Source organism: Hypanus sabinus, chromosome 19 (genome assembly GCF_030144855.1).
Source record: "Hypanus sabinus isolate sHypSab1 chromosome 19, sHypSab1.hap1, whole genome shotgun sequence".
Taxonomy (NCBI): domain Eukaryota; kingdom Metazoa; phylum Chordata; class Chondrichthyes; order Myliobatiformes; family Dasyatidae; genus Hypanus; species Hypanus sabinus.
Window position 1 is genome coordinate 65173528 of NC_082724.1, and position 24142 is coordinate 65197669.

The 24142-nt window shown below is 38.6% G+C and overlaps 1 protein-coding gene across 3 annotated transcripts in view; it reads left to right on the forward strand.

The window, feature by feature from the left end:
- usp4 (ubiquitin specific peptidase 4 (proto-oncogene)) overlaps nucleotides 1-24142 on the forward strand; it is a 112369-nt gene that overhangs the window by 53073 nt on the left and 35154 nt on the right. For 2 of the 3 annotated variants that reach the window (XM_059944558.1, XM_059944561.1), the window contains 8 exons: nucleotides 2145-2290; nucleotides 3029-3090; nucleotides 11209-11370; nucleotides 12343-12466; nucleotides 12595-12768; nucleotides 15332-15490; nucleotides 18775-18999; nucleotides 19283-19366. In XM_059944558.1, the coding sequence (XP_059800541.1) occupies nucleotides 2145-2290; nucleotides 3029-3090; nucleotides 11209-11370; nucleotides 12343-12466; nucleotides 12595-12768; nucleotides 15332-15490; nucleotides 18775-18999; nucleotides 19283-19366 (1136 nt within the window). The remainder of the gene's footprint in view (nucleotides 1-2144; nucleotides 2291-3028; nucleotides 3091-11208; nucleotides 11371-12342; nucleotides 12467-12594; nucleotides 12769-15331; nucleotides 15491-18774; nucleotides 19000-19282; nucleotides 19367-24142) is intronic. The other variant, XM_059944560.1, reaches the window with a different exon arrangement.

Consider the following 24142-nt stretch of genomic DNA (forward strand, 5'->3'; position numbering starts at 1 on the left):
AGTATTTTTTAAAATATTATAACCTGGAATATTAAGCTCTCATTCTTGTACATCTTTTACCCATTATCATAGTATCTTACTATGCGATTGTGTTCTTTATTTCCCTAACTCTTTAATAGTACTTTTTAAAAATGCTTTGCCAGTGTTCCAGTATTTGTTTCTTTTGCGCCTTCTCAAGGGTTTGTTTTTTTACTAAGCCTCTGTTGACTTCGTCAAATTTTATCGCCACCCTTCAACCTTCAAAAACTGCTATCAGGTGTTCCCTGTCAAATTGATATAAATCCTTTCCAGTGGTATCCCTCAATGATCTGAACTTGAATTATGACCTTGGTGAGATTTGACCCTTCCAGTTTGAATAAATTCCATTTCTCATCCAAAGAAATCCTAAAGCCACTGTAATTTGAAGCCTACCTCTGTTCATCCGTACATTGATCTGCACTGATTTCAAAATTATATCTAATTTTACCAATAGTCTCACTTTCAAGGACACTACAAATCAGCATTATTTGTTTGCTTCCTTTTATTGCATGATTTGTCTTTTGCACATTGGTTTTTTGTCAGTCTGTCATTTGATGCATGTCAGCCTCACTCTCAATAATTTTTCCTTTGGTTCCTCGCACTTCCTTCAAACAAAAGGTGTAGCCACATGGGTACTCACATGGGTCCCAGGTAAGTCTGCCTTTTTGTCAGTTATGTTCCATGCCCAAACTGGTGTCACTCCCCAACTTCTCCTCTGCTTCATTGATGACTGCATTGGTGTTGCTTCCCACATCCATACAGAACTCATCGACTTCATCAACTTTGCCACCAGCTTCCATCCTGCCCTCAAATTTACTTGGTCCATTTCCAATACCTCCCTCCCCTTTCTCGACCCCTCTGTCTCTGGAGACAGCTTACCTAATGATGTCTATTATAAACCCACTGACTCTCACAGCTACCTGGATTATACCTTTCCCACCCAGTTACTTGCAAAAATGCTATCCCCTTTACTCAATTCTTCCACCTCCACCACATCTGCTGTCAGGGTGAGACTCTTCATTCCAGAATGAAGGAGGCATTATCCTCCTCCAAAGAAAGGGGCTTTCCTTCTTACACCACCAACACTGCCCTCAACTGCATCTCTTCCATTTCAAGCACGTCTACCCTCAGCCCAACCTCCTGCTACCCCACCAACCTCCGCGTCTAGCACAATTCTTCATAACTTCAGCCATCTCCATTGGGATCCCACCACTAAGCACATCGTTCCCTCCACACCCACTTTCTGCTTTCTGCAGGGATTGCTCCCTGCATGACTCCCTTGTCCATTCATCCCTCCTAGCACTATCCTTGCAAACGAAACGAGTGCTACACCTACCCCTACACCACCTCCCTCACCACCATTCAGGGCCCCAAACAGTCCTTCCAGGTGAGACGACCCTTCACCTGTGTGTCTGTTGCGGTCATCTATTATATCAACTCTGACTCCTCATTTTCTTTTTTCTCTCCAGTCTTCAAAAAGGGTCTCAGCCCAAAACATCAAACATACTCTTTTCCAAAGATGTTGACCAGCTGCTGAGTTCCTCCAGCATTTTATGTGTATTGCTTGGATTTCCAGCATCTCTTGCTGGTTTTGGTATTTATAATTTTTCAAAAAAATCTATTGTATTTCTCTACTTTTCTGTAAATGCCTGAAAGAAAATTAATTTGCGTGTCTTGAACTTTGTTTACTGGATGAAAAAAAAATTCAATGAATTTTTAACTGTTTTTTCACTAAAGGCACCATCAGTCTGGAATGGTCTTCAAATTTGAAAAGATTTCTGTTCAACTTTACTGTGGAGTGCAATCTGAGTTTTCTGTTTCATAAAATGTGTTCCAAGTTGTCTTTAATGATATGGCACTGTGCCACTAATGCCTTGGTCTTGAGATTAGTTTTCAATATAAAAAGACAATGCAGCCTTCAGGCAGCATTCCACCAGCATTTTGTTTGTGTTGCTTAAATTTCCAGCGTCTGCAGATTTCCTCGTGTATGCAATCTTCAGAGTTCATGTTATTTCACTAATATATTTAATGCACTGTTGGGATGCTTTTATTTCCAGTATTATTTTTCCTTGCAATTTTTGTGTTTAATACATTCGATTTTTATTTGTACTTTTTTAAAATATTAGATACAATAGAAAAGGAGATGCGGATGTTGTTCAGTATTTCAGTTGAGAAGGAGACAAGGTTATGGAATAGATACATGACCAACACTTATGAGCCGCTTAACAAGCCTGATAACACTGTCCAAGATGCTGGTCTCTATCAGGGGCAGGTGAGTTGTTACATTTTACTCTTTTGTATGAAAACCTGAGATCGAAATGAATGCAGAAGGGACCTCGGAGTAAGATTGGGAAAAGGGTATACACTTATTTAAGACACTTCATTATGTTATATTTCTTTGTTCTACTGTAAATGCCTGCAAGTAAATGAATCTTAGGGTAGTGTATGGTTATAAATATGTACTTTGATAATTTACTTAACTCTTCCTTTGGATGTAGTTGTAAATGGAAATTGCCCAATAGACTACGTGTTTTCATCTTGTTTATATATTTAAATTTAAATGAAAGATTGTGTAAATTAGAGTGGACTATCCTCAGCCAAATTAAGTGAAGGCTGCTTAGTTCTGTCAGCTATTAATTTATCTACATTAATCAGATCTCTAAAACATGTTAGACTGAGGAACTTTAAAATAATCTATCAATTATAAAATTGACTTGATGTTAACTGCTCAGTTAACTGTTTATTGAAGTAAATTCATTATAGGTAGCATCCTGAACATGGGGTAATAGCATTTTTATGTGAAGTAATTTTCATCCCCTGCATGGAGGCTGCCAGGTATCATGCAGCATTAATTTTCAAATTATGTGATTTGGTGAGTTGTAGAACTGCATTCCATTTGTTATATATTGTAATGCATTGAAAAGGGAAAACGGATCCCTTTATCAATTCTGAGTAGAAAGTCGCTGCAACAGTGATCTGAAGTTAACTGAATAAATATCTTATCCATCAGCTTTTGGTAATAGAACAGAAGAATGAAGATGGATCGTGGCCACGACAAACTGCTCAAACAAAGTAGGTTGTCATTATCATGTCCTCTGCAATAATTTTTTTAGAATAGCAAAGCTGTGCATTCAATGTCAAAAGTTAACTGGAGTCCACGTGTTTACCTTTATGTAAAACCTCGCACGGTACTTTATGTAGGATCATATTTCCTATGATCAATAAATGCATCATGTTAAAGTTTATTTTCTCAATGTATTTTAGGATCTCAACATTAGGAATAGGCTTCAAACATATTGGAAGCCTGAGAAATTTGGTTTTAAAGTCTATTGGGAATGAATTGTAGTTTGGAGTTGATACTTTCAGGTGTGATTAAAGAGACAGTTCCATTAAAACAAATGTGATCATTACAAAATTGCTTTAATGTCACAAATATATAGTAATGGCTTCAACCTGATGATTAATCTATTGGAAGCAATATTTAGTATGTTTTTTGACTACTTTTCTGCTCCCCAGTTCTTGGTGACCTTAGATTTTCCTTCAACCTTTTCCTGAAATCAAAATACTTTTTTTTTAAAAATTAAAACATTTTAACTTTATTTTTAACTATGCTTAACACAATGATGGAGCTTCAGTGGTCTAGGTCATTTTGATTCTTGGCATTGTCTTGAGTGTGGATTGCTCATTCTTCCTGTTTCCAGGTGCGTTTCTCTCAGGTGATTTGGTGTCCTTTCGACATCTTCAAGACATACAAGTAGATAGATTAATTGGCTGCTATAAATTTTTTCTGGTATGTGCAGGTGCACAAAAAAGTTTGTGAACCCTTTGCAGTTACCTGGTTTTCCGCATTATTACTCAAAATGTGGCCTGACTTTTATGTAAATCACAATAATAGACAAACACAATCTGTCTATACTAATAACACAAACAGTTGTATTTCTTCTCATCAATACTGAGTACACCATTTAAATGATTACAGTCTAGGTCAGGCATGGGCAAACTACGGCCCGGGGGCCATATGCTTTATGTTAAGCTTTTTAATCCGGCCCGCAGAACTTGATGAAATTAAATTAATAAACCTTGTTAATGTGTTTTCCCTGCAATTCTGGCGTTTTCCCAATAGATGACGCACTCTATATACATTGACCTTTGTTGAGGTGCAGCGTATTACTCCACATTTGCGCTTTACTCTTTGACCTCTCATCCCTTCTGTAAAGATGAGTGGAGCTAAGAAAAGTGGATAGAGAATGTCGGGTGTTTAATAAGGAGTGGACAACTAAATATCTTTTTACTGAACACCGATCAACTGCTGTATGCCTGATATGCCAAGAGACTGTGGCGGTTTTTAAAGAATATAATATCAGCCGTCACTTTGCCACAAAACATGCCAACTATGCTAGCAACCAGTCAACGAAAGAACGGGAAGCTAATGCTCAAAGGTTGGCAGCTAATTTACAGGCTCAACAAAATTTTTTTCACCGTCAAACTGCCATTCATGAGTCAAGTACCAAGGCGAGTTTTATGCTGTCATTCAAATTAGCAAAGGCCAGCGAGCCTCTGTCTGAAGGCGAGTTTTTAAAAGAATGTATGGTGGAGACAGCAGGTGTATTGTGTCCGGAGAGCAAAGACAAATTTGAAAAAATCAGTTTATCACGCAGGACAGTGACTCGCTGTGTGGAACTGATAGATGAAGATATAACCAGCGACTTAAATAAAAAGGCAGAGTCGTTCAAGTTATATTCATTAGCACTGGATGAAAGCAACGATGTAAAAGACACTGCTCAGCTCCTCATTTTTATCCGAGGAATTAACAGTACTTTTGAAATAACGGAGGAGTTTTTGACAATGGAGTCTCTGAAAGGAAAAACATGGGGAGAGGACTTGTATGACCGGGTGTCTGCTGTCATCGAAAATATGAAGTTCCCTTGGAGTAAACTTATCAACGTCACCACAGATGGATCTCCTAATTTGACGGGGAAAAATGTCGGCCTGCTGAGGAGAATACAGAATAAAGTGAAAAATGAAAATCCTGACCAGGATGTTATTTTCCTTCACTGCATCATCCACCAGGAATCTCTATGTAAATCGGTATTACAGCTGAATCATGTTGTGAATCCTGTCGTAAAACTTGTCAACTTTATACGTGCAAGGGGACTTCAGCACTGTCAGTTCATCACGTTCCTGGAGGAAACTGATGCGGATCACCAGGACCTACTTTATCACTCCCGTGTCCACTGGTTAAGTTTGGGCAGTGTTTCAACGAGTATGGGAGCTCAAAGAGGAGATCGGTGCATTTTTGGAGTTACTGAGGAAGGCCGGCGAATTTCCTGAGCTGAGCAACAAGAGCTGGCTTTGTGACTTTGCGTTTGCTGTGGATATATTTTCACACATGAATGAACTGAACATGAAGCTACAGGGGAAGGATCAGTTTGTGCATGACATGTACACAAACGTGAAAGCCTTTAAATCCAAGCTGGCTTTCCTCTCCAGTCAAATTTTGAATAAGTTATTCACTCATTTTCCCACGCTGGAAAGAGGCCAGCGCAAATGTGAAAAAATACAGCAAGTGACTGGATGCGCTGCACAGAGAATTCTGCCGTCGCTTTTCTGCTTTTGAAAAAATTGACAAGTCACTTCATTTGGTGGCCTGTCCCCTGTCACAAGATCCTGAAACAGCACCAGAGGAGCTACAGCTGGAACTGATCGACCTTCAGTCTGACCCCGTCTTAAAAGAGAAGTTCAACTCTCTTAAACTGAATGACTTTTATGCTTCACTTGGTAAAGAGGTGTTTCCAAACCTCCGGAGGACGGCACAGAAGATGCTGGCGTTGTTCTGCTCGACCTATTTGTGTGAACAGGCGTTCAGCGTCATGAACATCAACAAAGCCAGCCGCAGATCCAAGTTAACTGACCAACACCTCAGATCCATCCTGAGAATCGCCACAACAAAACTAAATCCAGACTTTGATGCGCTGGCTAAAAAGGGAGACCAACAACACTGTTCCCACTGAAATTAAAAATAAGTTTCTTCGTTGTGTTATGTAAAAAAAATGCATTTGAAAATATTTTTTTCAATAAGCCTTACATGTTACATGTCATTTCTGTTAAGTGACGGACATGAGTAGTGTGCAGGTGCACTTACGTTCTCAAAATAAAAAATGTGCTCCAGATCAAATAACGCGCTCCGCATACTGGCGCGCTGTCACTGTTCTGTCCTTGTGCTGGTCGTTGTTGAGTTTTGGCACATGGGACATTTGAGTAAGAAGGAGCAAGACAAGTAGACCTGCATCTCCTACCATTTTTGAAATAAAGACAGTCAGGAGGAGAGTGATGATGATAATATCTTGAAGGATAACAGAATTTTCAGTGCTTTAAAATAATAACTGTTTCTATTAAAAAAAGCTGTATTTTATTCATTTAATTTTCAGTGTTTTAAAAGTCATTTCAATAAATAGCTAAATACCATGGGACTTCAAAGACAGATATTTTGTTGTAATGCATTTGTTCATTTTCAATTGAAATTAAAGCACATGTTTTCTACATATCCCATGATATTTTATTTTCTCTTATGAGGTGTACTACCAAAACACTCCGTCCATCTGCTCCTGGTCCGGCCCCCCTGTCAAATTTTAGAACCCTTTGTGGCCCACAAGTCAAAAAGTTTGCCCACCCTTGGTCTAGGTTCAAAAAAGTATGCAAACCTCTGGGGTAATGCCTTCTGCAAGATCTATTTGAAGCCTGCTTTGCTGCCTCAGGGCCTGGACAGCTTGCAATTGTTGAGGGAACAATGAATTCAAAATTGTATCAAGCCATTTTACAGGAGAATGTCAAGATAACAGTCTGACTCCTGAAGCTTAATATTTTTATGATGCAACAAGACAATGATCCAAAACACAAGAATAAATCAACAACAGAATGGTTTAAACAGAAGAAAATTCATGTTCTGGAATGGCCAAGTCAGAGACTAGACCTTAACCCAATTGAGATGCTGTGGCAAGTCCTGAAGAGGGCTGTTCATGCAAGGTTTTGCAGAAGTACTAATGAACTGAAACAGTATGAGGAATGGTCAAAAATTCTTCCTTGCTGATTTGCAAGTCTGATCAGCAGCTACAGGAAATGTTTGAAGGTTATTGCTGCTAAAGGAGTTATTAAGTACAAGGATTCACAGACTTTTTCCTGCCTGGACTGTGAATGATTAAACCACGTGTTCAATAAAAAGAAAATGTACAATTGTTTGTGTGTTATTAGCTTCGGCAGATTATGCTTGCTTATTATTGTGACTAATGAAGATTTTATGAGTAATTATTGCAAAAAATCATAGAATTGAAAAGGGTTCACAAAATTTTTCTTGCAGTGGTAGATGAGTGATATAATCTGGGGATTTTTAATAGAGTTGAGGGGGAGAAAAACTGGGCAAATGACCTAGACAAATGAAAGTTTAATGATTGGCACAGACTTGGCATGTGAAAGGTCTTGTTTTTTCTTTACATGATTCTGATCTTAGCTTGTCAAAATAAAACTTTTTTGCTGCTGATGTTCATTTGAGATGGTGCTTTGCCTTATTGTGATGTTTGCAGTATCCAACTGGTTTATGCTACTGTTGTCAAATCTATAAATAAAAGACACACTCAATGCCTTTGTGGGTTTACTTACTGCCCATTACACCACTAACTTTTAGGTCAGCAATGAAGGTCCTCCATCTCTGTCTGTCCTTGGCCAATTTCAGTCTTGGTCTTAGCTGTGTTCAGGGCTTCCTTCATCATGCCAGTAGCTTCCTCTTGTTTGTCAACCATGCAAATCCCAGGTGGAGACTTGGGAATACCATTGCACACAAGTGTGCAACATTCTTCATTATTGTTTCTGTTACAGTTTTGTCTAACTAGTCAGGGTTGTTAGCCCTGAGCTGAACCCCCGAATCTAGAGGACCAGTAGACCACTCATAGTCTGGCCTCTAACTTGTTTGGCATGGTTGACCCTAACAAGAGCCAAAGTATAAAGCCAGCCAACATAGCTCTGTCAGTCATTGAGGCTCACAAGCCTCCTAACCATGACCAGGTCGTGGTCCTCATGGAGGCTTGTTGGGTTTAAGAGTGGATAAATACCCAGGATGAGGTGGGATTTATTCCAAGCTAAACAAGGCAAAGGATTGTTGGAGTTCTGGCTAAGGTTTTGTTTTAATCTTTCCTGGGCACAAGCGAAGTGCCAGATGTCTGAAAAGCAGCAAAAGGCCCCCTTTCTAAGAAAGGTATGGTAACTAAATACCCAAGGACCTAATATCAATGAAGAAGGCAGTGTAGGTAGATTAAGGTAGATTGCAGGCATGATTAAGAAGCCAGATGGAATGTTAGCATTCAAAGTTGGGACAGTTGAATATAGAATCTAGGAGATAATGCTCCATCTTTATAAACACTTAATTAGACCTCAGCTGGTGTGCAGTTCTGATCACTAAGGCATAAGAAGGATGTAATAGTGCTAGAGAGAGTACAGAGGAGAGGAGGTTTGCCAGCATGTTGTCTGGTTCCAGACAGTTCAGTTGGAAACTCTTTCCTCCTGGGGCAGAGGTAGCTAAGAGGGAATATAATTGAGATATGTAATTCAGGGCTATAGCTTGAAGCTTTGCCCCATATCTGAAAGGTGAAACTAGAGGGCATTGTTTTGGAATAGGTAGGAAGAGGAAATGAGATGGAACTTCACCCATAGTGGCAATTACATGGAATGCACTGCCACACTTAAACTTGAGTCACAGACAGAATTGAAGAAGTATTTGGAAGAGTAATAAAATCCTTTAGGCATAGAGGGCAATGGATGAGGTGCTGAGAGATGGAATTGATACAGAAAGGTGTACACTGGTTGGTGTCCTATTCTACAATTGTTACATGGTTTTCTTATTCAGATTACTATTTAAAAAATAGTCAGCAGTTCAGTTTATCATCTTTTATAGCCTAACAATTAAGCTGGTAGTTTGGGGGTGGGGGAGGTTGTGGTGTTGGTGTTGGTTTTAATCTACAGCTGCATTTATTTACAGATACAGCACAGAACATATTCTTCTGGCCGTCTGGCAACCCACTTATTTAACCCTAGCCTAATCACAGGACGATTTATAGGGACTAATTAACTTGCCAACTGGTACAGTTTGGGACTGTGGGAGAAAACTGAAACACTCAAAGGAAACCCACACAATTCATTCATACAAACTCCTTACAGACGATGCCGAAACTGAACTCTGGAACACCCTGATCACTACTATTGTCACAGTAGCCACTACACTACTGTGGAGCTCAACATATAATATTAAGTGAACACCAGCCGACTGCTTTTAGATCACTCTGCTGCCAAGAGGGGGGACTGCTTTTTGATTGCTGATGAGATTGCTTAGCTGCTAGATAGGGCAGAATGCCTTTTTATCACAGGAGGATTGCTCTGCTGCCGGAGAGGGAGGGTCCTGCCGCTGTGCCCAGAGAATGTTACCCAGGTTTTCTGCAAGTCCTTTTTGGATATGGACTTCGACTATAAACTTCTTTCCAGTCATAATTTTTATATTCTGTATTTTTTGTCTGGTCATTCTCATATTTTTTTCTGTGTGCAGGGGAGGAGGATTTGGAGGTTGATCATCATGTTGCTGTTCTTCAGTTTTGTGGCTACCTGGAGAAGAAGAATTTCAGAGTTGTATAATTTAATAATAAATGAACCTTTCAACCTTTTATATTTTCGTTGCTCCTAATCTCCAGGGACCATTTGGAACAGTCAGTAAATGCAATGGTGGCTTAATAGATTTACATAAAGATAGTTGTATGTAGGCTAAAGGATTCAGGAATTTTGAGCAGTCTACAACGGAAATTGCCTTCAGTCTTTACATAGGAAAATATGCATATGTACTCTCAGAGCTTCTAACATTTGTTTGTTTTTTTTTGGCGTAGTATTTATGAAACTCGTAAACAACCTTACACTTTCTTGCTGTTATACAGATGGACACTGAAAGAGAAATGGTGAACTGAGATTCTCGGGCCACAACTAAATGCTGTCATCCTATGATGTAAAAAAACTAATACTAGAGCAACAAACAATCTTGGAGGACTACTATGGGCTGTGTAACATCTGTTGTGGGAGGAAGGCAGCAATGGGGGAGGAATTGTTGCTACTATTTTAGGTTGAAAGCCTGCTCAATCCACTGAGTTCCACCAGATTATATCCAATTTTTATTTTCTGGATTCCAGTGTCTGCAGTCCCTTGCATCTCCAGACTAATACTGGGGATCTGTTTTTGTAATAGGAATATGAGGGCCCCTGCCGTATTAATAATGTCTATCAGATTATTGATACCACTGAAATTATTATTGTCATGATGTAGTTACATGATTTAGAGGTTTGAATTGGGCACAAGCGGCATTTAATATTTGTAAGGGTATGTTATCATTTCGAAATTCCAAGTAAATTTATTATGGAAGTACGTGTGTGTCACCATGTACTACCGTGAGATTAATTTTGTTGTGGGTATTCACAGTAAAGCAAATAAATACAATGGATCAATGGAAAAAATTCCACACACAGACTGATAAATGACCATGTGCAAAAGAAGACAAACTGCGCAAATATAAAAATAAATAATGCCGAGAACCTGAGTTGTTGTGTCTTCAAAAGTGAGTGCGTAGATTGTGAAGACAATTCAGAGTTGAAGTATTTCACCCTGGATGGAGATGACTGGTGGTTGTTGGGTAATTGTTCTTGAACCTGTTGGTGTGGGACCTAAGGCTCCTGTACCTCCTACCCAATGGCAGCAGCAAGAAGAAAACAATACTTGATGCAAAGTTTGAAAGCTATTAGGTCTTGTGACATTCTCCCTGTGTCTAAAACACAGTATGTAAGCGGATAGACAGGCAGGCACATATACACTCTCTCTCTTCTTTTTTCTCCCCTTGTCCCTTATTGATTTTTTTCCTGCTGCTTTGTCCTTTTATGAAATCAATGGAGCGAGAATTAGTCTGTGTAATAGATGTAATTTCTAATCCAGTTGAAATTTTGTAGTAATTGTTTCTGAAACAAGTTGTCAGTCCTCCCTTTCCCCCATTTGTTTACCTGTTAAGTATTGCTTGGCATGCAAGGCTACTCTGAAAGACCTTTGAGTTGGCAGTGGTGCCTTGCATGTAGCAATATGATTAGTAAAACCGTGTTCGTGCCTTTGTTTTTATGACAGATCCAGCACTGCCACCAGCAGAAATTTATCTACCTCTCCAAAATCCACAACTAACAGCAATTCCTACTCATCCTTGTCCTCCCCTTCTGCAATCTCTAATGGTGACAGCAACAATTCCAGCAACTCAAGCTACATATTAAACAGCTCCAGCTCCACCAGGGGGTGAGTGTGCCTGCATGGTGGAAACATTGCCGTATTTGATTATAGCCAATTTATATTATTTCAGACAATGAAATGAGATTCAATTCTTCTTTCACTGAAGCTTATTTTTTCTCTCTGTTCATTTATCCTATTCAGTTGCTATACACATTTTCACATAAAGGAATAGAAAAGTAAAACTCAGACCAAACAGTAGACTGGGACTGATATCTGCTACATTAACTTGGAAGTTAGGTCATATATGGGGTGAATTGTAAAAATGCACACAATTCAGTTTTCCTCTCAAAACAAGTACAAAAGAATTTTGAATGTCACAAATATTTTAAGTGATAAACAGTGAAATATCCTTTAGATTTTGTTATTGGCTAATTATTTATTAACCTCTGAATGAAAAAATAGCTGACTGCTTCTATAGTGTAATTCTGAGTGAAGATTTTGTTCTAAGTTATCCAACAGTAGTTTTGATTTATCTGCTGAAATTTTATCTATTCTACTACTTTTTTTTAAGCATGAATTTCTTGGACATTTTAATTAAACATTTTTGAAATAAAGTTGTATGCAAATAAATGTATCTCCACACACTGCAGTGACAAGTAATAGTCTTGATAAGCCTTTACACTAGATTTAAATGTATATTTGATATTTTTTCCCCATTTGGGTTTGTTAAGTGTGATGCGAAAGTTGCTGTGATTATTTTATCTGATGCCCTTTGCACTATAGTTGTGTTCAAATAATTTTAACCCTGTTTTGAATAATATGTAAAACAATCTTTGATATAATTCCATTGTGTTCTGTTGATTTTTTTGTTTTAAGCATTAAACAGTTTATTCTGTCTTGCATGGTTATCTAATGTTTTAACTGATGTTTTTGTACAAACTTCTATTTATATGCAATATCATTTAATATAAAAAGGGCAAAATAAATCAACTGTTTCCCTTACATCCAAGAATTAAATTGGCTTTGTTTTTGTTTCAGATCAACTGGGTATGCTTCATATAATAGCTCTTATAACTATAGGGAATCTCATTCACCGAGTCAAGCAGGCCTTTGTGGACTTAGTAACCTTGGTAATACGTGCTTCATGAACTCAGCTTTGCAGGTATTTTAGATTTTTAGATATTGTTATGCTAGTGAAATATTTTTTTACATTGTAAACCAGCAACCTTTTCCCAGCCAATCAGAAGTAGCACATATTAAGAACATTCTCCAATTCAATCTCATTTTTAGTGTTTGAGTAATACTGCTCCATTGACGGATTACTTTCTACAAGGCAAGTATGAAGAAGAGCTAAATCGGGAGAACCCTTTGGGGATGAGAGGAGAAATAGCTGAAGCATATGCTGATCTCATCAAGCAGATGTGGTCAGGAAGAAATGTCTACGTGGCACCACGAATGTTCAAAGTAAGTTTTTAAAAAGATTACTTTTCTAAAGTGATCGTTAATGTTTAGATTGTAAGACAACTTAAAGAGCAGTATCACACTCAAAATGCTGGTGGAACACAGCAGGCCAGGCAGCATCTATAGGGAGAAGCGCTGTCGACGTTTCGGGCTGAGACCCTTCGTCAGGACGGAGTAGTATAATATCTTACTAAGTCTTAGTGCATGTTACGCAAACGGAGCTTTCTTGTGCATTTTTGTCCTTCGCAGATTGTGGTACTAAACCAACCACTCTGTTTAATATCTAATGTGCAGTACATAGTTGGGTGAGTCTAGGACCAGAGAGCACAAATAGAAAGAATAGAAAGACATCCCTTCAAAACAGAAATGAGGAGAAATTTATTTGGTGAGGAGAGTGGTAAATATGTGGAATCGATTGCCACAGACAGCTGTGGAGGCCAAGTTATTGGGCGGATATTTATAGGTTATTTATAAGCATATTTATAGGTTCTTGATTAGTCAGGGTGTCAAAGATTATGGAGAAAATTTAGGGTTGAGAGAGATAATAAATCTGAAATGATGGAATGGTGGAGCAGATTTAGTGTGCCAAATGGCCTAATTCTCTCCTCTCTCTTATGGTCTAACTTAAGGGAGTATGAATGTAAATGAGTTTTGCTAAATAAAATGACAAACTCTTTCTTGAATCGTGTTGCATTGGATGTTAAAGTATAACTGTGATATAACAGGAACTTGTGATCCTTGCATCTACCCAATCAAGTCACATCTTCCAAACCCCAGAGACTAGGTATAGTTTGTCTAATATCTCCCTTTCATCTTCTCCTCTCTTCTCCCCCCACCGCTACCTTCAAACTGGCAATATTGAGGATAGCAATATCATAAATACCAGCTTTTCTCCACATGCTGGAAATCCAGAGCAACTCACACAAAATACTGGAGGAACTCTGATCAGGCAGCATCTAACGAGAGAAGTAAACAGTCAACGTTTTGGGCTGAGACCCTTTCATCAAGACTGAAAAGGGAAGGGTGAGATGCCAGAGTAAGAATGTGTGGGGAGGGGTGGTGGACTACAAGCTGGCAGGTGATGGGTGAGACCAGGTGAAGGAGAAGGTGGAGCACCAGAGGGAGGTGATGGGCAGATGAGAAGAGGTAAGAGGGGATCCAGAACATGGAATGGAACAAGAGACGGTGGAAGGGTCAGAAATTGCCAGAAGTTAGAAAAATCGATGTTCATGCTATATGCAAGCTGTTGAAGACCTCCACTGTTTAAAGGGGAACAGGACCTCTTCATTCAGGATCCAGCCGCAAGTCTGACTATTTTGCTGAATTCCAGATTGCCTTTAGCCCTTTACATCCAGATTAGTTTTCTATAGTTACAGTAAGAGCCAGCCTTTCTGAAGGAAAGACCAATCAGCTAAAATCTGTGGGAAAGAGGTCCCTGCTTTCTCATTCTCATTTGTGCTGAATCCATTTTGTGATTGTCCTATTGTTGCTACATTTTCCAGTAACAGCATGCCACCAGAAGAACTAGATGATCCTCTTGAATGCTCATTTTTTGTCAGCTAACTATCTGTAAGGTGTTTGCACATTCTCCCTGTTTTTTCTCCTACATTCCAAAGGTGTATAAGTGAGTTAGCATGCTGGGTTGATGCCATGAGCATGGCCAGCACAATCTTCTGACTGTGTTGATCATTGTCACAAAACAACACATTTCACTTTGTTTCAATGCACATGTGACAATAAACTAATCTTCATCTTTTTGTGTTTGTTTTATTTTCTGCACAAAATCATGCTGACTCCTAATCAGTCTTCCCAAGTGAACATTTAACCTGTCCCTCAAACTTTTCCAGCAGTTGTCCTGTCACTGATGTTAAGGCTGACTGAGCGTCTCCCTGCTGCACTTTTTCAGTGAGGGACAAGTTTAGCCCCTCAAGTTTAGGAGATGCAAAGATCTCTGCCAGAGCCTCAGCAATCTCCTCCTTCATTGTGCTAATCTTATCAGCTGAGGGATAGCAGAGACACAAGGCCTTGGCTTGTGCAGAGGAGGTAGCTTTAGGGAAGTAGGGCTGGCCCACTGGCAACCCTGGGGGATGTATGTAATGCACCAACTAATGTTAAAGTAATTATTTGTGATTTTTGACCTTTTTGAAATAAATTCACATCCTAATCAATATTCTGCTACTCCATCTGATTTTCTTCTGCTATGAGAAGCAAGTTAAGTATCAATGTTAGAAAAATAGTTTTCAAAAGAACAGAAGGCAAGTAATTTAATGGATTTAGGTTATAAAATGGAATTGTGGTATTGCTTGGTTTAAGCAAGTTAAAATAACTTCCAAATGTTGCCCTCTCAAAGTCTCCTTGCTCATTTTCCATTCAGCTGAATAATTTTGCATTTATTCACTCCCAGAAATTAAGGTGTTGAGTTCTTTCAAAAGCTTCTGTATGTCTTCATTGGAATCTCAGTGCTTGTACTTTAATTCCACTAATTAACATCTCAAAATTCTGGATTATAAGCATTTTTAACATGAATGGAAACAATGGTGTGAAGCTTTTTTTTCTCTCTATTCAGACACAGGTTGGATGTTTTGCTCCCCAGTTTTCAGGATATCAGCAACAGGATTCTCAGGAGTTGCTTGCATTTCTTTTAGATGGTTTACATGAAGATTTAAATCGTGTAAAGAAAAAACCCTATTTAGAACTTAAAGATGGTGATGGCAGGGAAGATGATGTAAGTCTACCTTTGATTCAATGTTCTTTAAAGGTTGCAATTTTAATGCTCTACGCAAAGCTAATTTTTCATCACTTCACTCACATCTCTCTCAAACTGCTCCTCTGAGTATTTATAAACCCCATTTCCAGAAAAGTTGAGATATTTTCCAAAATGCAATAAAAACAAAAATCTGTGGTATGTTAATTCACATGAACCTTTATTTAACTGACAAAAGTACAAAGAAAAGATTTTCAATAGTTTTGCTGACCAACTTAATTTTGTATTTTGTAAATATACACAAATTTAGAATTTGATGGCTGCAACACACTCAACAAAAGTTGGGACAGAGGCATGTTTACCATTGTGTTACATCACCTTTCCTTTTAATAACACTTTTTAATCGTTTTGGAACTGAGGATACTAATTGTAGTAGATTTGCAATTGGAATTCTTGTCCATTCTTGCTTGATATAAGACTTCAGCTGCTCAACAGTCCGTGGTCTCCGTTGTCTAATTCTTCTCTTCATGATGCGCCATACATTTTCAATAGGAGATAGATCTGGACTGGCAGCAGGCCAGTCAAGCACACGCACTCTGTGTCTACAAAGCCACGCTGTTGTAGTCTGTGCAGAATGTGGTCTGGCATTGTCCTGCTGAAATAAGCATGGACGTCCCGGGAAGAGACGTTGCCTTGATGGCAACATATGTCTCTTTAAAATCCTAATATACGCCTCAGAGTCAATGGTACCTTCACATACATGCAACTCACCCATGCCGTGGGCACTGATGCACCCCAATACCATCACAGATGCTGGCTGGCTTTTGCACATTTCGCTGATGACAATCAGTTTTCATCTTTGGCACTGAGAACTCGACACCCGTTTTTTCCGAAAACTAGCTGAAATGTGGACTCATCTGACCACAGCACACGGTTCCACAGTCCTTCGGTCCATCTGAGATGAGCTCGGGCCCAGAGAACTCGCCGGCGTTTCTGCATAGAGTTGATGTATGGCTTCCTCCTTGCGTAATACAGTTTCAAGTTGCATTTCTGGATGCAGCGATGGACTGTGTTAAGTGACAATGGTTTTCCAAAGTACTCTTGAGCCCAGGTGGCTATAATTGTCACCGTAGCATGACGGTTTCTTAGGCAGTGCTGCCTGAGGGCTTGAAGATCACGCACATTCAACAGTGGTTTCTGACCTTGCCCTTTACGCACTGAGATGTCTCTGAATTCTCTGAATCTTTTCAGAATATTATGTACTGTAGATGTTGAAAGACCTAAATTCTCTGCAATCTTGCGTTGGGAAATGTTCCTTTTGAACTGACTAACAATTCTCTCACGAATTTTGGCACAAAGGGGTGAGCCACGACCCATCCTTGCTTGCAAAGACTGAGCCTTTGATGGACGCTACTTTTATACCCAGTCATGATACCACACCTGCTACCAATTAGCCTGCTTAATGTGGAGTCTTCCAACCTGGTGTTACTTGTATATTCTGTGCACTTTTCAATCTTATTTTAACTCTGTCCCAACTTTTGTTGAGTGTGTTGCTGCCATCAAATTCTAAATTTGTGTATATTTACAAAATGCAATTAAGTTGGTCAGTAAAACTATTGAAAATCTTTTCTTTGTACTTTTGGCAGTTAAATAAAGGTTCACGTGAATTAACATATCACAGATTTTTGTTTTTATTGCATTTTGGAAAATATCCCAACTTTTCTGGAAATGGGGTTTGTATTTCCTCTGAATGATTTTAGAGTTTTTGATTATTGTAAACCCATTAATAATAGGGTATTTCTTATAGTTGGGAGAGTCGAGTATCAGAGGGCACAGCCTCAGAATAGAAAGATATCCTTTTAGAACAAAGATGAGGAGGAATTTCTTTAGCCAGAGGGTTCTTGAATCTGTGGAAATCATTACCACGGTTAGCTCTGGAGGCCAATTCATTCTGGCAGAATTTAAAGTGGAGATTAATAGGTTCTTGATTTGGACAATCATTAAAGGTTACAGGGAGAATGGGGTTGAGAGGTCTAATAGACATGGAATGGCAGACCTTCTTGATGGGCTAAATGGCCCAATTCTGCACCTGTGTCTTACGATCTTGTGGTCTTGTTATTAATCAATGACAGTAGTGAGGATAGGGATAACAGTATAATACATTAAGTTCAAAAGTACTTCCCTATTGATTCAAAAGTTGTTGGGAGCAGATGTGCTTTCAGTTCTGTTGATTAAAATCCACAGAAAGATTGCAGCATTGATTATAATTACTGCTTGGTTCCATTAGTGTACTGTGAACAACCTCCTGTTCAAAGTAATACATGTTCAAGGCCTGTGTCCGACCTCACTCCACTACTCCAAAAATACCATGACTGCACAAATTTTTTCTCAACTAATGGACTCGAATGAACTGGAGACCTCAATGCCATAGCCATCATACAAGCAGAATAGTTCACAATTACATCAGCTTTTGAACTGTCCTGACGGCCTTTGGAGAGTTTTTATTGTCAGATGGTCTTTGAAGCTGCCCAAGTGGTCTTTGATAGTCAGACTTCTGTTTAAAAAAAAATTAATTCTGAAAAAATAATTAACATACAAGATTAATAAATGATAATCCTCCTTCCATCCAGATTGCTGAACTCATTCTAAGTGAATGAAATTGCAGCTGATATAATGCTGAGAGTGCAGATAAAAAATTTATTTACCCTCTCAACTTAGTAAAATAGAACTCTACCCCTGGACAGATTCTTGGGTCTAAAGTTCAAAATGAATATATTATCAAACTGCGTGTATATTACCATATACTTCCCTGAGATTAATTTTCTTACAGGAAAGCAAAACGAAAGCATTTACAAAACTCTATACATGAACAGACAGTGACAACTAACCAATGCGTAAAAGAAGGCAAACCGTAAATAAAAAATAGTACTGAGAACATGAGTTGTAAAGAGGCCTTGAAAGTGAATTTGTAGGTGGTAGAATCAATTTAGAATTATGGTGGTTGAAGTTATTCATGCCAGTTCAGAAACTTGATGGTTGTATGATTGTAGGGTAATAACCATCAATTAGCAGGAGGTCAGGTGTACTGGTGTCTGATCTTTGGCATGATCCTGATTATCACGCCACAATACACAAGCATGAACGTCAGGATGAACCCATGCAAACCTCTGGCAAAAAGTAAGTACCTTTCAGCCCATTTGGTTAGTTGTGAAGTGTTTTGGTACATCACGAGCATACAGTGAAGTCCATGATAATGTATTTATAATGTGCATTATAGATGTTTTTGGCTCCTATTTCAATTATAGGTAGTCGCCAAAGAAGCATGGGAAAACCACAGGTTACGGAACAACTCGATCATCGTGGATATCTTCCATGGGCTATTTAAATCAACTTTAGTTTGTCCGCAGTGTTTAAAAGTTTCTGTGACCTTTGATCCATTCTGTTACTTAACCCTCCCATTACCCATGAAGAAGGACCGCACCATGGAAGTTTTCCTTGTGCGGGCAGACCCAGAGTCAAAGCCAACCCAGGTTAGCCCACATTCCCTTCATACATTTTAGTGTTCATAATATAATGTAATTTTACTCATTTTTGCGATGAGGGATATTTAAACTGAAGCAATTACTGATAAAGGAACTGAATTATAAGATTGAAATTATGCATGGGTGATTTTAAAAAAATTGTCATTTTGTTTTGACATCCATGCTGAGATATGATGCCAACAAAATAATGGCCATTCGTGCTATCACTAAATATATGTTTGTCTTTGGTGAATTATTTTATTCTCTGTTAAATGGACTGCTTATTTTACAGTATAGGGTAATTGTCCCAAAGATGGGTTCAGTTACAGATATATGTACAGCCCTCTCTCAAATCTCAGGAGTCGCTGCAGAGAAGGCAAGTAAACTCTCAATTCTGACTCTAATATTGCAATTCTCATTAGAATTGGTCTACTTTAGAATTACCTTTTAAGCATTATCCTAGATAAATATGGGAGCAGAAGCTTAGTTGGTTGCAATAACATTTCTAAGGCACGGCATTCTATTATCTGCTCCAGAGACACAAATGCAGAAAGGTAGAACAGTGCAACACTAAGGGAGTGCTATGTTGTCAGGTGTGCCATCTTTCAAATGAGACTTTTAATTAAGTAGTGTCTGCTATCTGGGCATTAAAGATCCCATAGCATCAAAACCAAGGAGAGTGAGTAGTTCTTTCTAGTGTGCAATTATGCCTCATCAATTTTACCAAAAGTGATTATTGTAAGTTTTACTTTTTTTTAACCATAAGCACTTAAATGTGCATTCTCCATTCTAATGTTGACCACACTTGAAAAAATCTGTTGAAATGATTTTGAATATTCTGAAAGTAACTCAAAAGTACCACATGAATTCAAGCTTTTTTTTCTGTTAGTACATGCTCATGTATTCTGTTAATAAACTATATCATTCTATCTGACCTGAAATAAAATAACAAGAATGTGTGAAATGCTCAGTGTTAGACAGCATCTTTGATGACAGAAAGAGGAGAATGTTACTGTTTCAGGCTAATGACTTTGTGAAGAATATGAGAAAGTTACTATCAGCAATGAAGTAATAGTTCAGCTTTTTATTATATCAACTATCATTGTAATCTAGTGTCACTATTCTTGTGGGGTTCTCATTATTGTATGAACTTTGGGCTTTCAAAGATGCTCACTTAAAGTAAAAAAAAATAAGACTTTATTGTCAAAGTATCTATATACTACCTTGAGTTTCATTTATTTGCAGGCATTTACAGGAAAATAAAGAAATACAGTAGAATTTCTGAAAAGCTATACATAAAAAAGATTGAGTAATATACAATTCCAAGAATAAGTTCCTGAATCCTTTGCAATTACCTGTTTTTCTGCATTAATTACTCATAAAATGTGGTTCGATCTTCATCTAAGTCATAATAATAGACAAACACAATCTTCCTAAACTAATAACATACAAACAATTGTACTTCTCATTAATACGTCATTTATACATTGTCAGTCTAGGTTCAAAAAAAGTATGTGAACCTCTGAGGTAAGGCCTTCTACAAAAGCTATTTGGAGCCAGGAGTTCTAATCAATGAGATGAGATTGGAGGTGTGGGTTGCAGAGCTGCCTTGCCCTATTAAAAAAACACACACAATATGTTACTGATAGAACCTACTCTTGTCAAGAAAGATCTGTTTCTGTGCACCGTGCACACAAGAAGAATTGTAGATAAGCATGGAGCTGGAAAAGGCTATAAAAGCATTTCGAAAGACCCGAGTGTTCATCAGTCCACAGTAAGAGTAATTACCTACAAATGGAGGAAATTCATTCTGTTGCTACTCTGCCTAGAAGTGGGCATCCTGCAAAGATCACACCGAGAGCACCATATGCAATGCTGAAGGAGGTGGAAAAGAACCCAAGGTTGACCACAAATGACCTGAAGAAATCTCTAGAACTTTCTAAAGTCTCTGATCAGGTGTCCACTATATAAAAAACATTGAACAAAAATGGTGTTCATGGAAGGACACCGTGAAGAAACCCACTGCTCTCCAAAAAAAAACTGCTGCACGTTTCAAGTTTACAAAAGACCACGTGGATGTTCCACAATGCTACTGGGACATAGTTCTGTGGACAGATTATCAGAAGCTGAACTTTTTGGCAGAAATGCACAGCACTATATTTAGAAGAAAAAGGACACCACCAACCCAAAGCCTCAACCCAATTGTGTAGTGTAGTGGAAGGAGCATCATGGTTTGGGGTTGCTATGCAGCCTCAGTGCCTAGACAGCTTGCAATCATTAGTGAACAATGAATTCAAAATTGTATCAAGATATTTTACAGGAGAATGTCAGGGTAGCAGTCTATCAGCTGAAGCCTAATAGATGCACTAAGATAATGATCCAAAACATAAGAGTAAATCAACAACAGAATACTTTAAAAAGAGGTAAATCCTTAGAATGGCCAAGTCAGAGCCCAGACCTTAAACCCAATTGGGATGCTCTGCCATGATCTGAAAGGTACCTGCAAGGAATCTCAGAAATAACCATATAACAATTACAGCATGGGAACAGGCCATCTCAGCCCTTCTAGTCCCACCTACCTGCACTCAGCCCATAACCCTCCATTCCTTTCCTGTCCATATACCTATGCAATTTTTTTCTTAAATGACAAAATCAAACCTGCCTCTACCACTTCTACTGGAAGCTCGTTCCAAACAGCTACCACTCTCTGAGTAAAGAAGTTCCCCCTCGTGTTACCCCTAAACTTTTGCCCCCTAACTCTCAACTCATGTCCTCTTGTTTGAATCTCCCCTACTCTCAATGGAAAAAGCCAACTCTATCTATCCCCCACATAATTTTAAATACCTCTCAAGTCCCCCCTCAACCTTCAACGCTCCAAAGAATAAAGACCTACCTTGTTCAACCTTTCTCTGTAACTTAGGTGCTGAAACCCAGGTAACATTCTGGTAAATCTCTATTTTGTTGACATCTTTCCTATAATACGGTGACCAGAACTGTACACAATACTCCAAATTTGGCCTCACCAATGCCTTGTATAATTTTAACATTACATCCCAACTCCTATACTCAGTGCTCTGTTTTATAAAGGCCAGCATACCAAAAGCTTTCTTCACCACCCTATCCACATGAGATTCCATCTTCAGGGAACTATGCACCATTATTCCTAGATCACTCTGTTCTGCATTCCTCAATGCCCTACCATTTACCATGTATGCCCTATTTTGATTAGTACTACCAAAATGTAGCACCTCACACTTATCAGCATTAAACTCCATCTGCCATCTTTCAGCCCACTCTTCTAACTGGCCTAAATCTCTCTGCAAGCTTTGAAAACCCAGTTCATTATCCATAACGCCACCTATCTTAGTATCATCTGCATACTTACTAATCCAGTTTACTAACCCATCATCCAGATCATTAATGTATATGACAAACAACATTGGACCCAGTGCAGATCCCTGAGGCACACCACTAGTCACCGGCCTCCAACCTGACAAACAGTTTCCACCATTACTCTCTGTCATCTTCCATCCAGCCACTGTTGAATCTATTTTGCTACTTCAATATTAATACCTAACGATTGAACCTTCCGTGTAGAACCTTGTCAAAGGCCTTACTGAAGTCCATATAGACAACATCCAGTACTTTACCCTCATCAACTTTCCTAGTAACCTCTTCAAAAAATTCAATAAGATTTGTCAAACATGACCTTCCACGCACAAATCCATCTTGACTGTTCCTAATCACGAGGTAACACGAGAGGGAATTTGTTTACTCTTAGAGAATGGTAGCTGTGTAGAATGAGCTTTCAGTAGAAGTGGTAGAGGCAGGGTCGGTATTGTCATTTAAAGTAAAGTTGGATAGGTATCTGAACAGGAAAAGAATGGAGGGTTATGGGCTGAGTGCGAGTCAGTAGGACTAGGTAAAAGTAGACATTCGGCATGGACTAGAAGGGCCGAGATGGCCTGTTTCCAAGCTGTAATTGTTATATGGTAATCAGACCCTGTCTATCCAGATAATTATATATACCATCTCTAGGAATACTTTCCATTAATTTACCTACCACTGACATCAAACTGACAGGCCTATAATTGCTAGGTTTACTCCTAGAACCCTTTTTATACAATGGAACCACATGAGCAATACACCAATCCTCCGGCACCATCCCCCTAACTTCCCTCAAGGTCCTAGGGAATATCCTGTCAGGATCCGGAGACTTATCTACTTTTATATTCTTTAAGAGCACCAGTACTTCCTCCTCTTTAATCATCATAGTTTTCATAACTACCCTACTTGTTTTCCTTACCTTACACAATTCAATATCCTTCTCGTTAGTGAATACCGAAGAAAAGAAATTGTTCAAAATCTCCCCCATCTCTTTTGGCTCCACACATAGCTGTCCACTCTGATTCTCTAAGGGACCAATTAGTGATTAACTAAAACGGTTTCGTATGAAGGAATGGTCTAGAATTCCTCCCTGCCAATGTGCAAGTCTGATCTGCAACTGCAGGTAACATTTGATGAAGGTTATTGCTTTTAATGAGGTTCTACCAATTACTGAATAGAAGGGTTCACAAACTCTTTCTTGCCTGGACTGTGAATGATTAAACGATGTGTTTCATAAGGACATGAAAAGTGCAGTTGTTTGTGTATTATTTAGGCAATTGTGTTTGTTCATTATGGAGACTTAGATTAAGTCAGACCACATTTTGAGTAATTAATGCATAAAACCAAAGAGTCCACGATTTAGTATGTAAGTGTAATGAATAATTTACATGTAATGAGCAATTGACAATATACGCAAAGAATAATATATAGAAAGTAAAGTATAAGTTACAGAGAAGTGGGAAGGGGTAGAGAAGACAAAGGAATTTCAGAAAGGGTATTGCCATGGTTGCTGAGGGGCTGAGTTATTGGGGCTGTTGGAAGCTGATATTGAAGAATGTAATACAAAGAGAAGGTCAGGATGTGCCAATGGAGTGGAAACATTTAAAAACAGACAATATCACAGCTGGATGGATTGCCATGAAAATGGCCATTTCTGATATACACAGTTTATTAACAAAATAATTTGTTATTAAGTACAGAAAGCTACCATATGCTCAGATGGAAAATGAGTTCTGTTCATCAAGCTTACACTCGCTGCAGTTGT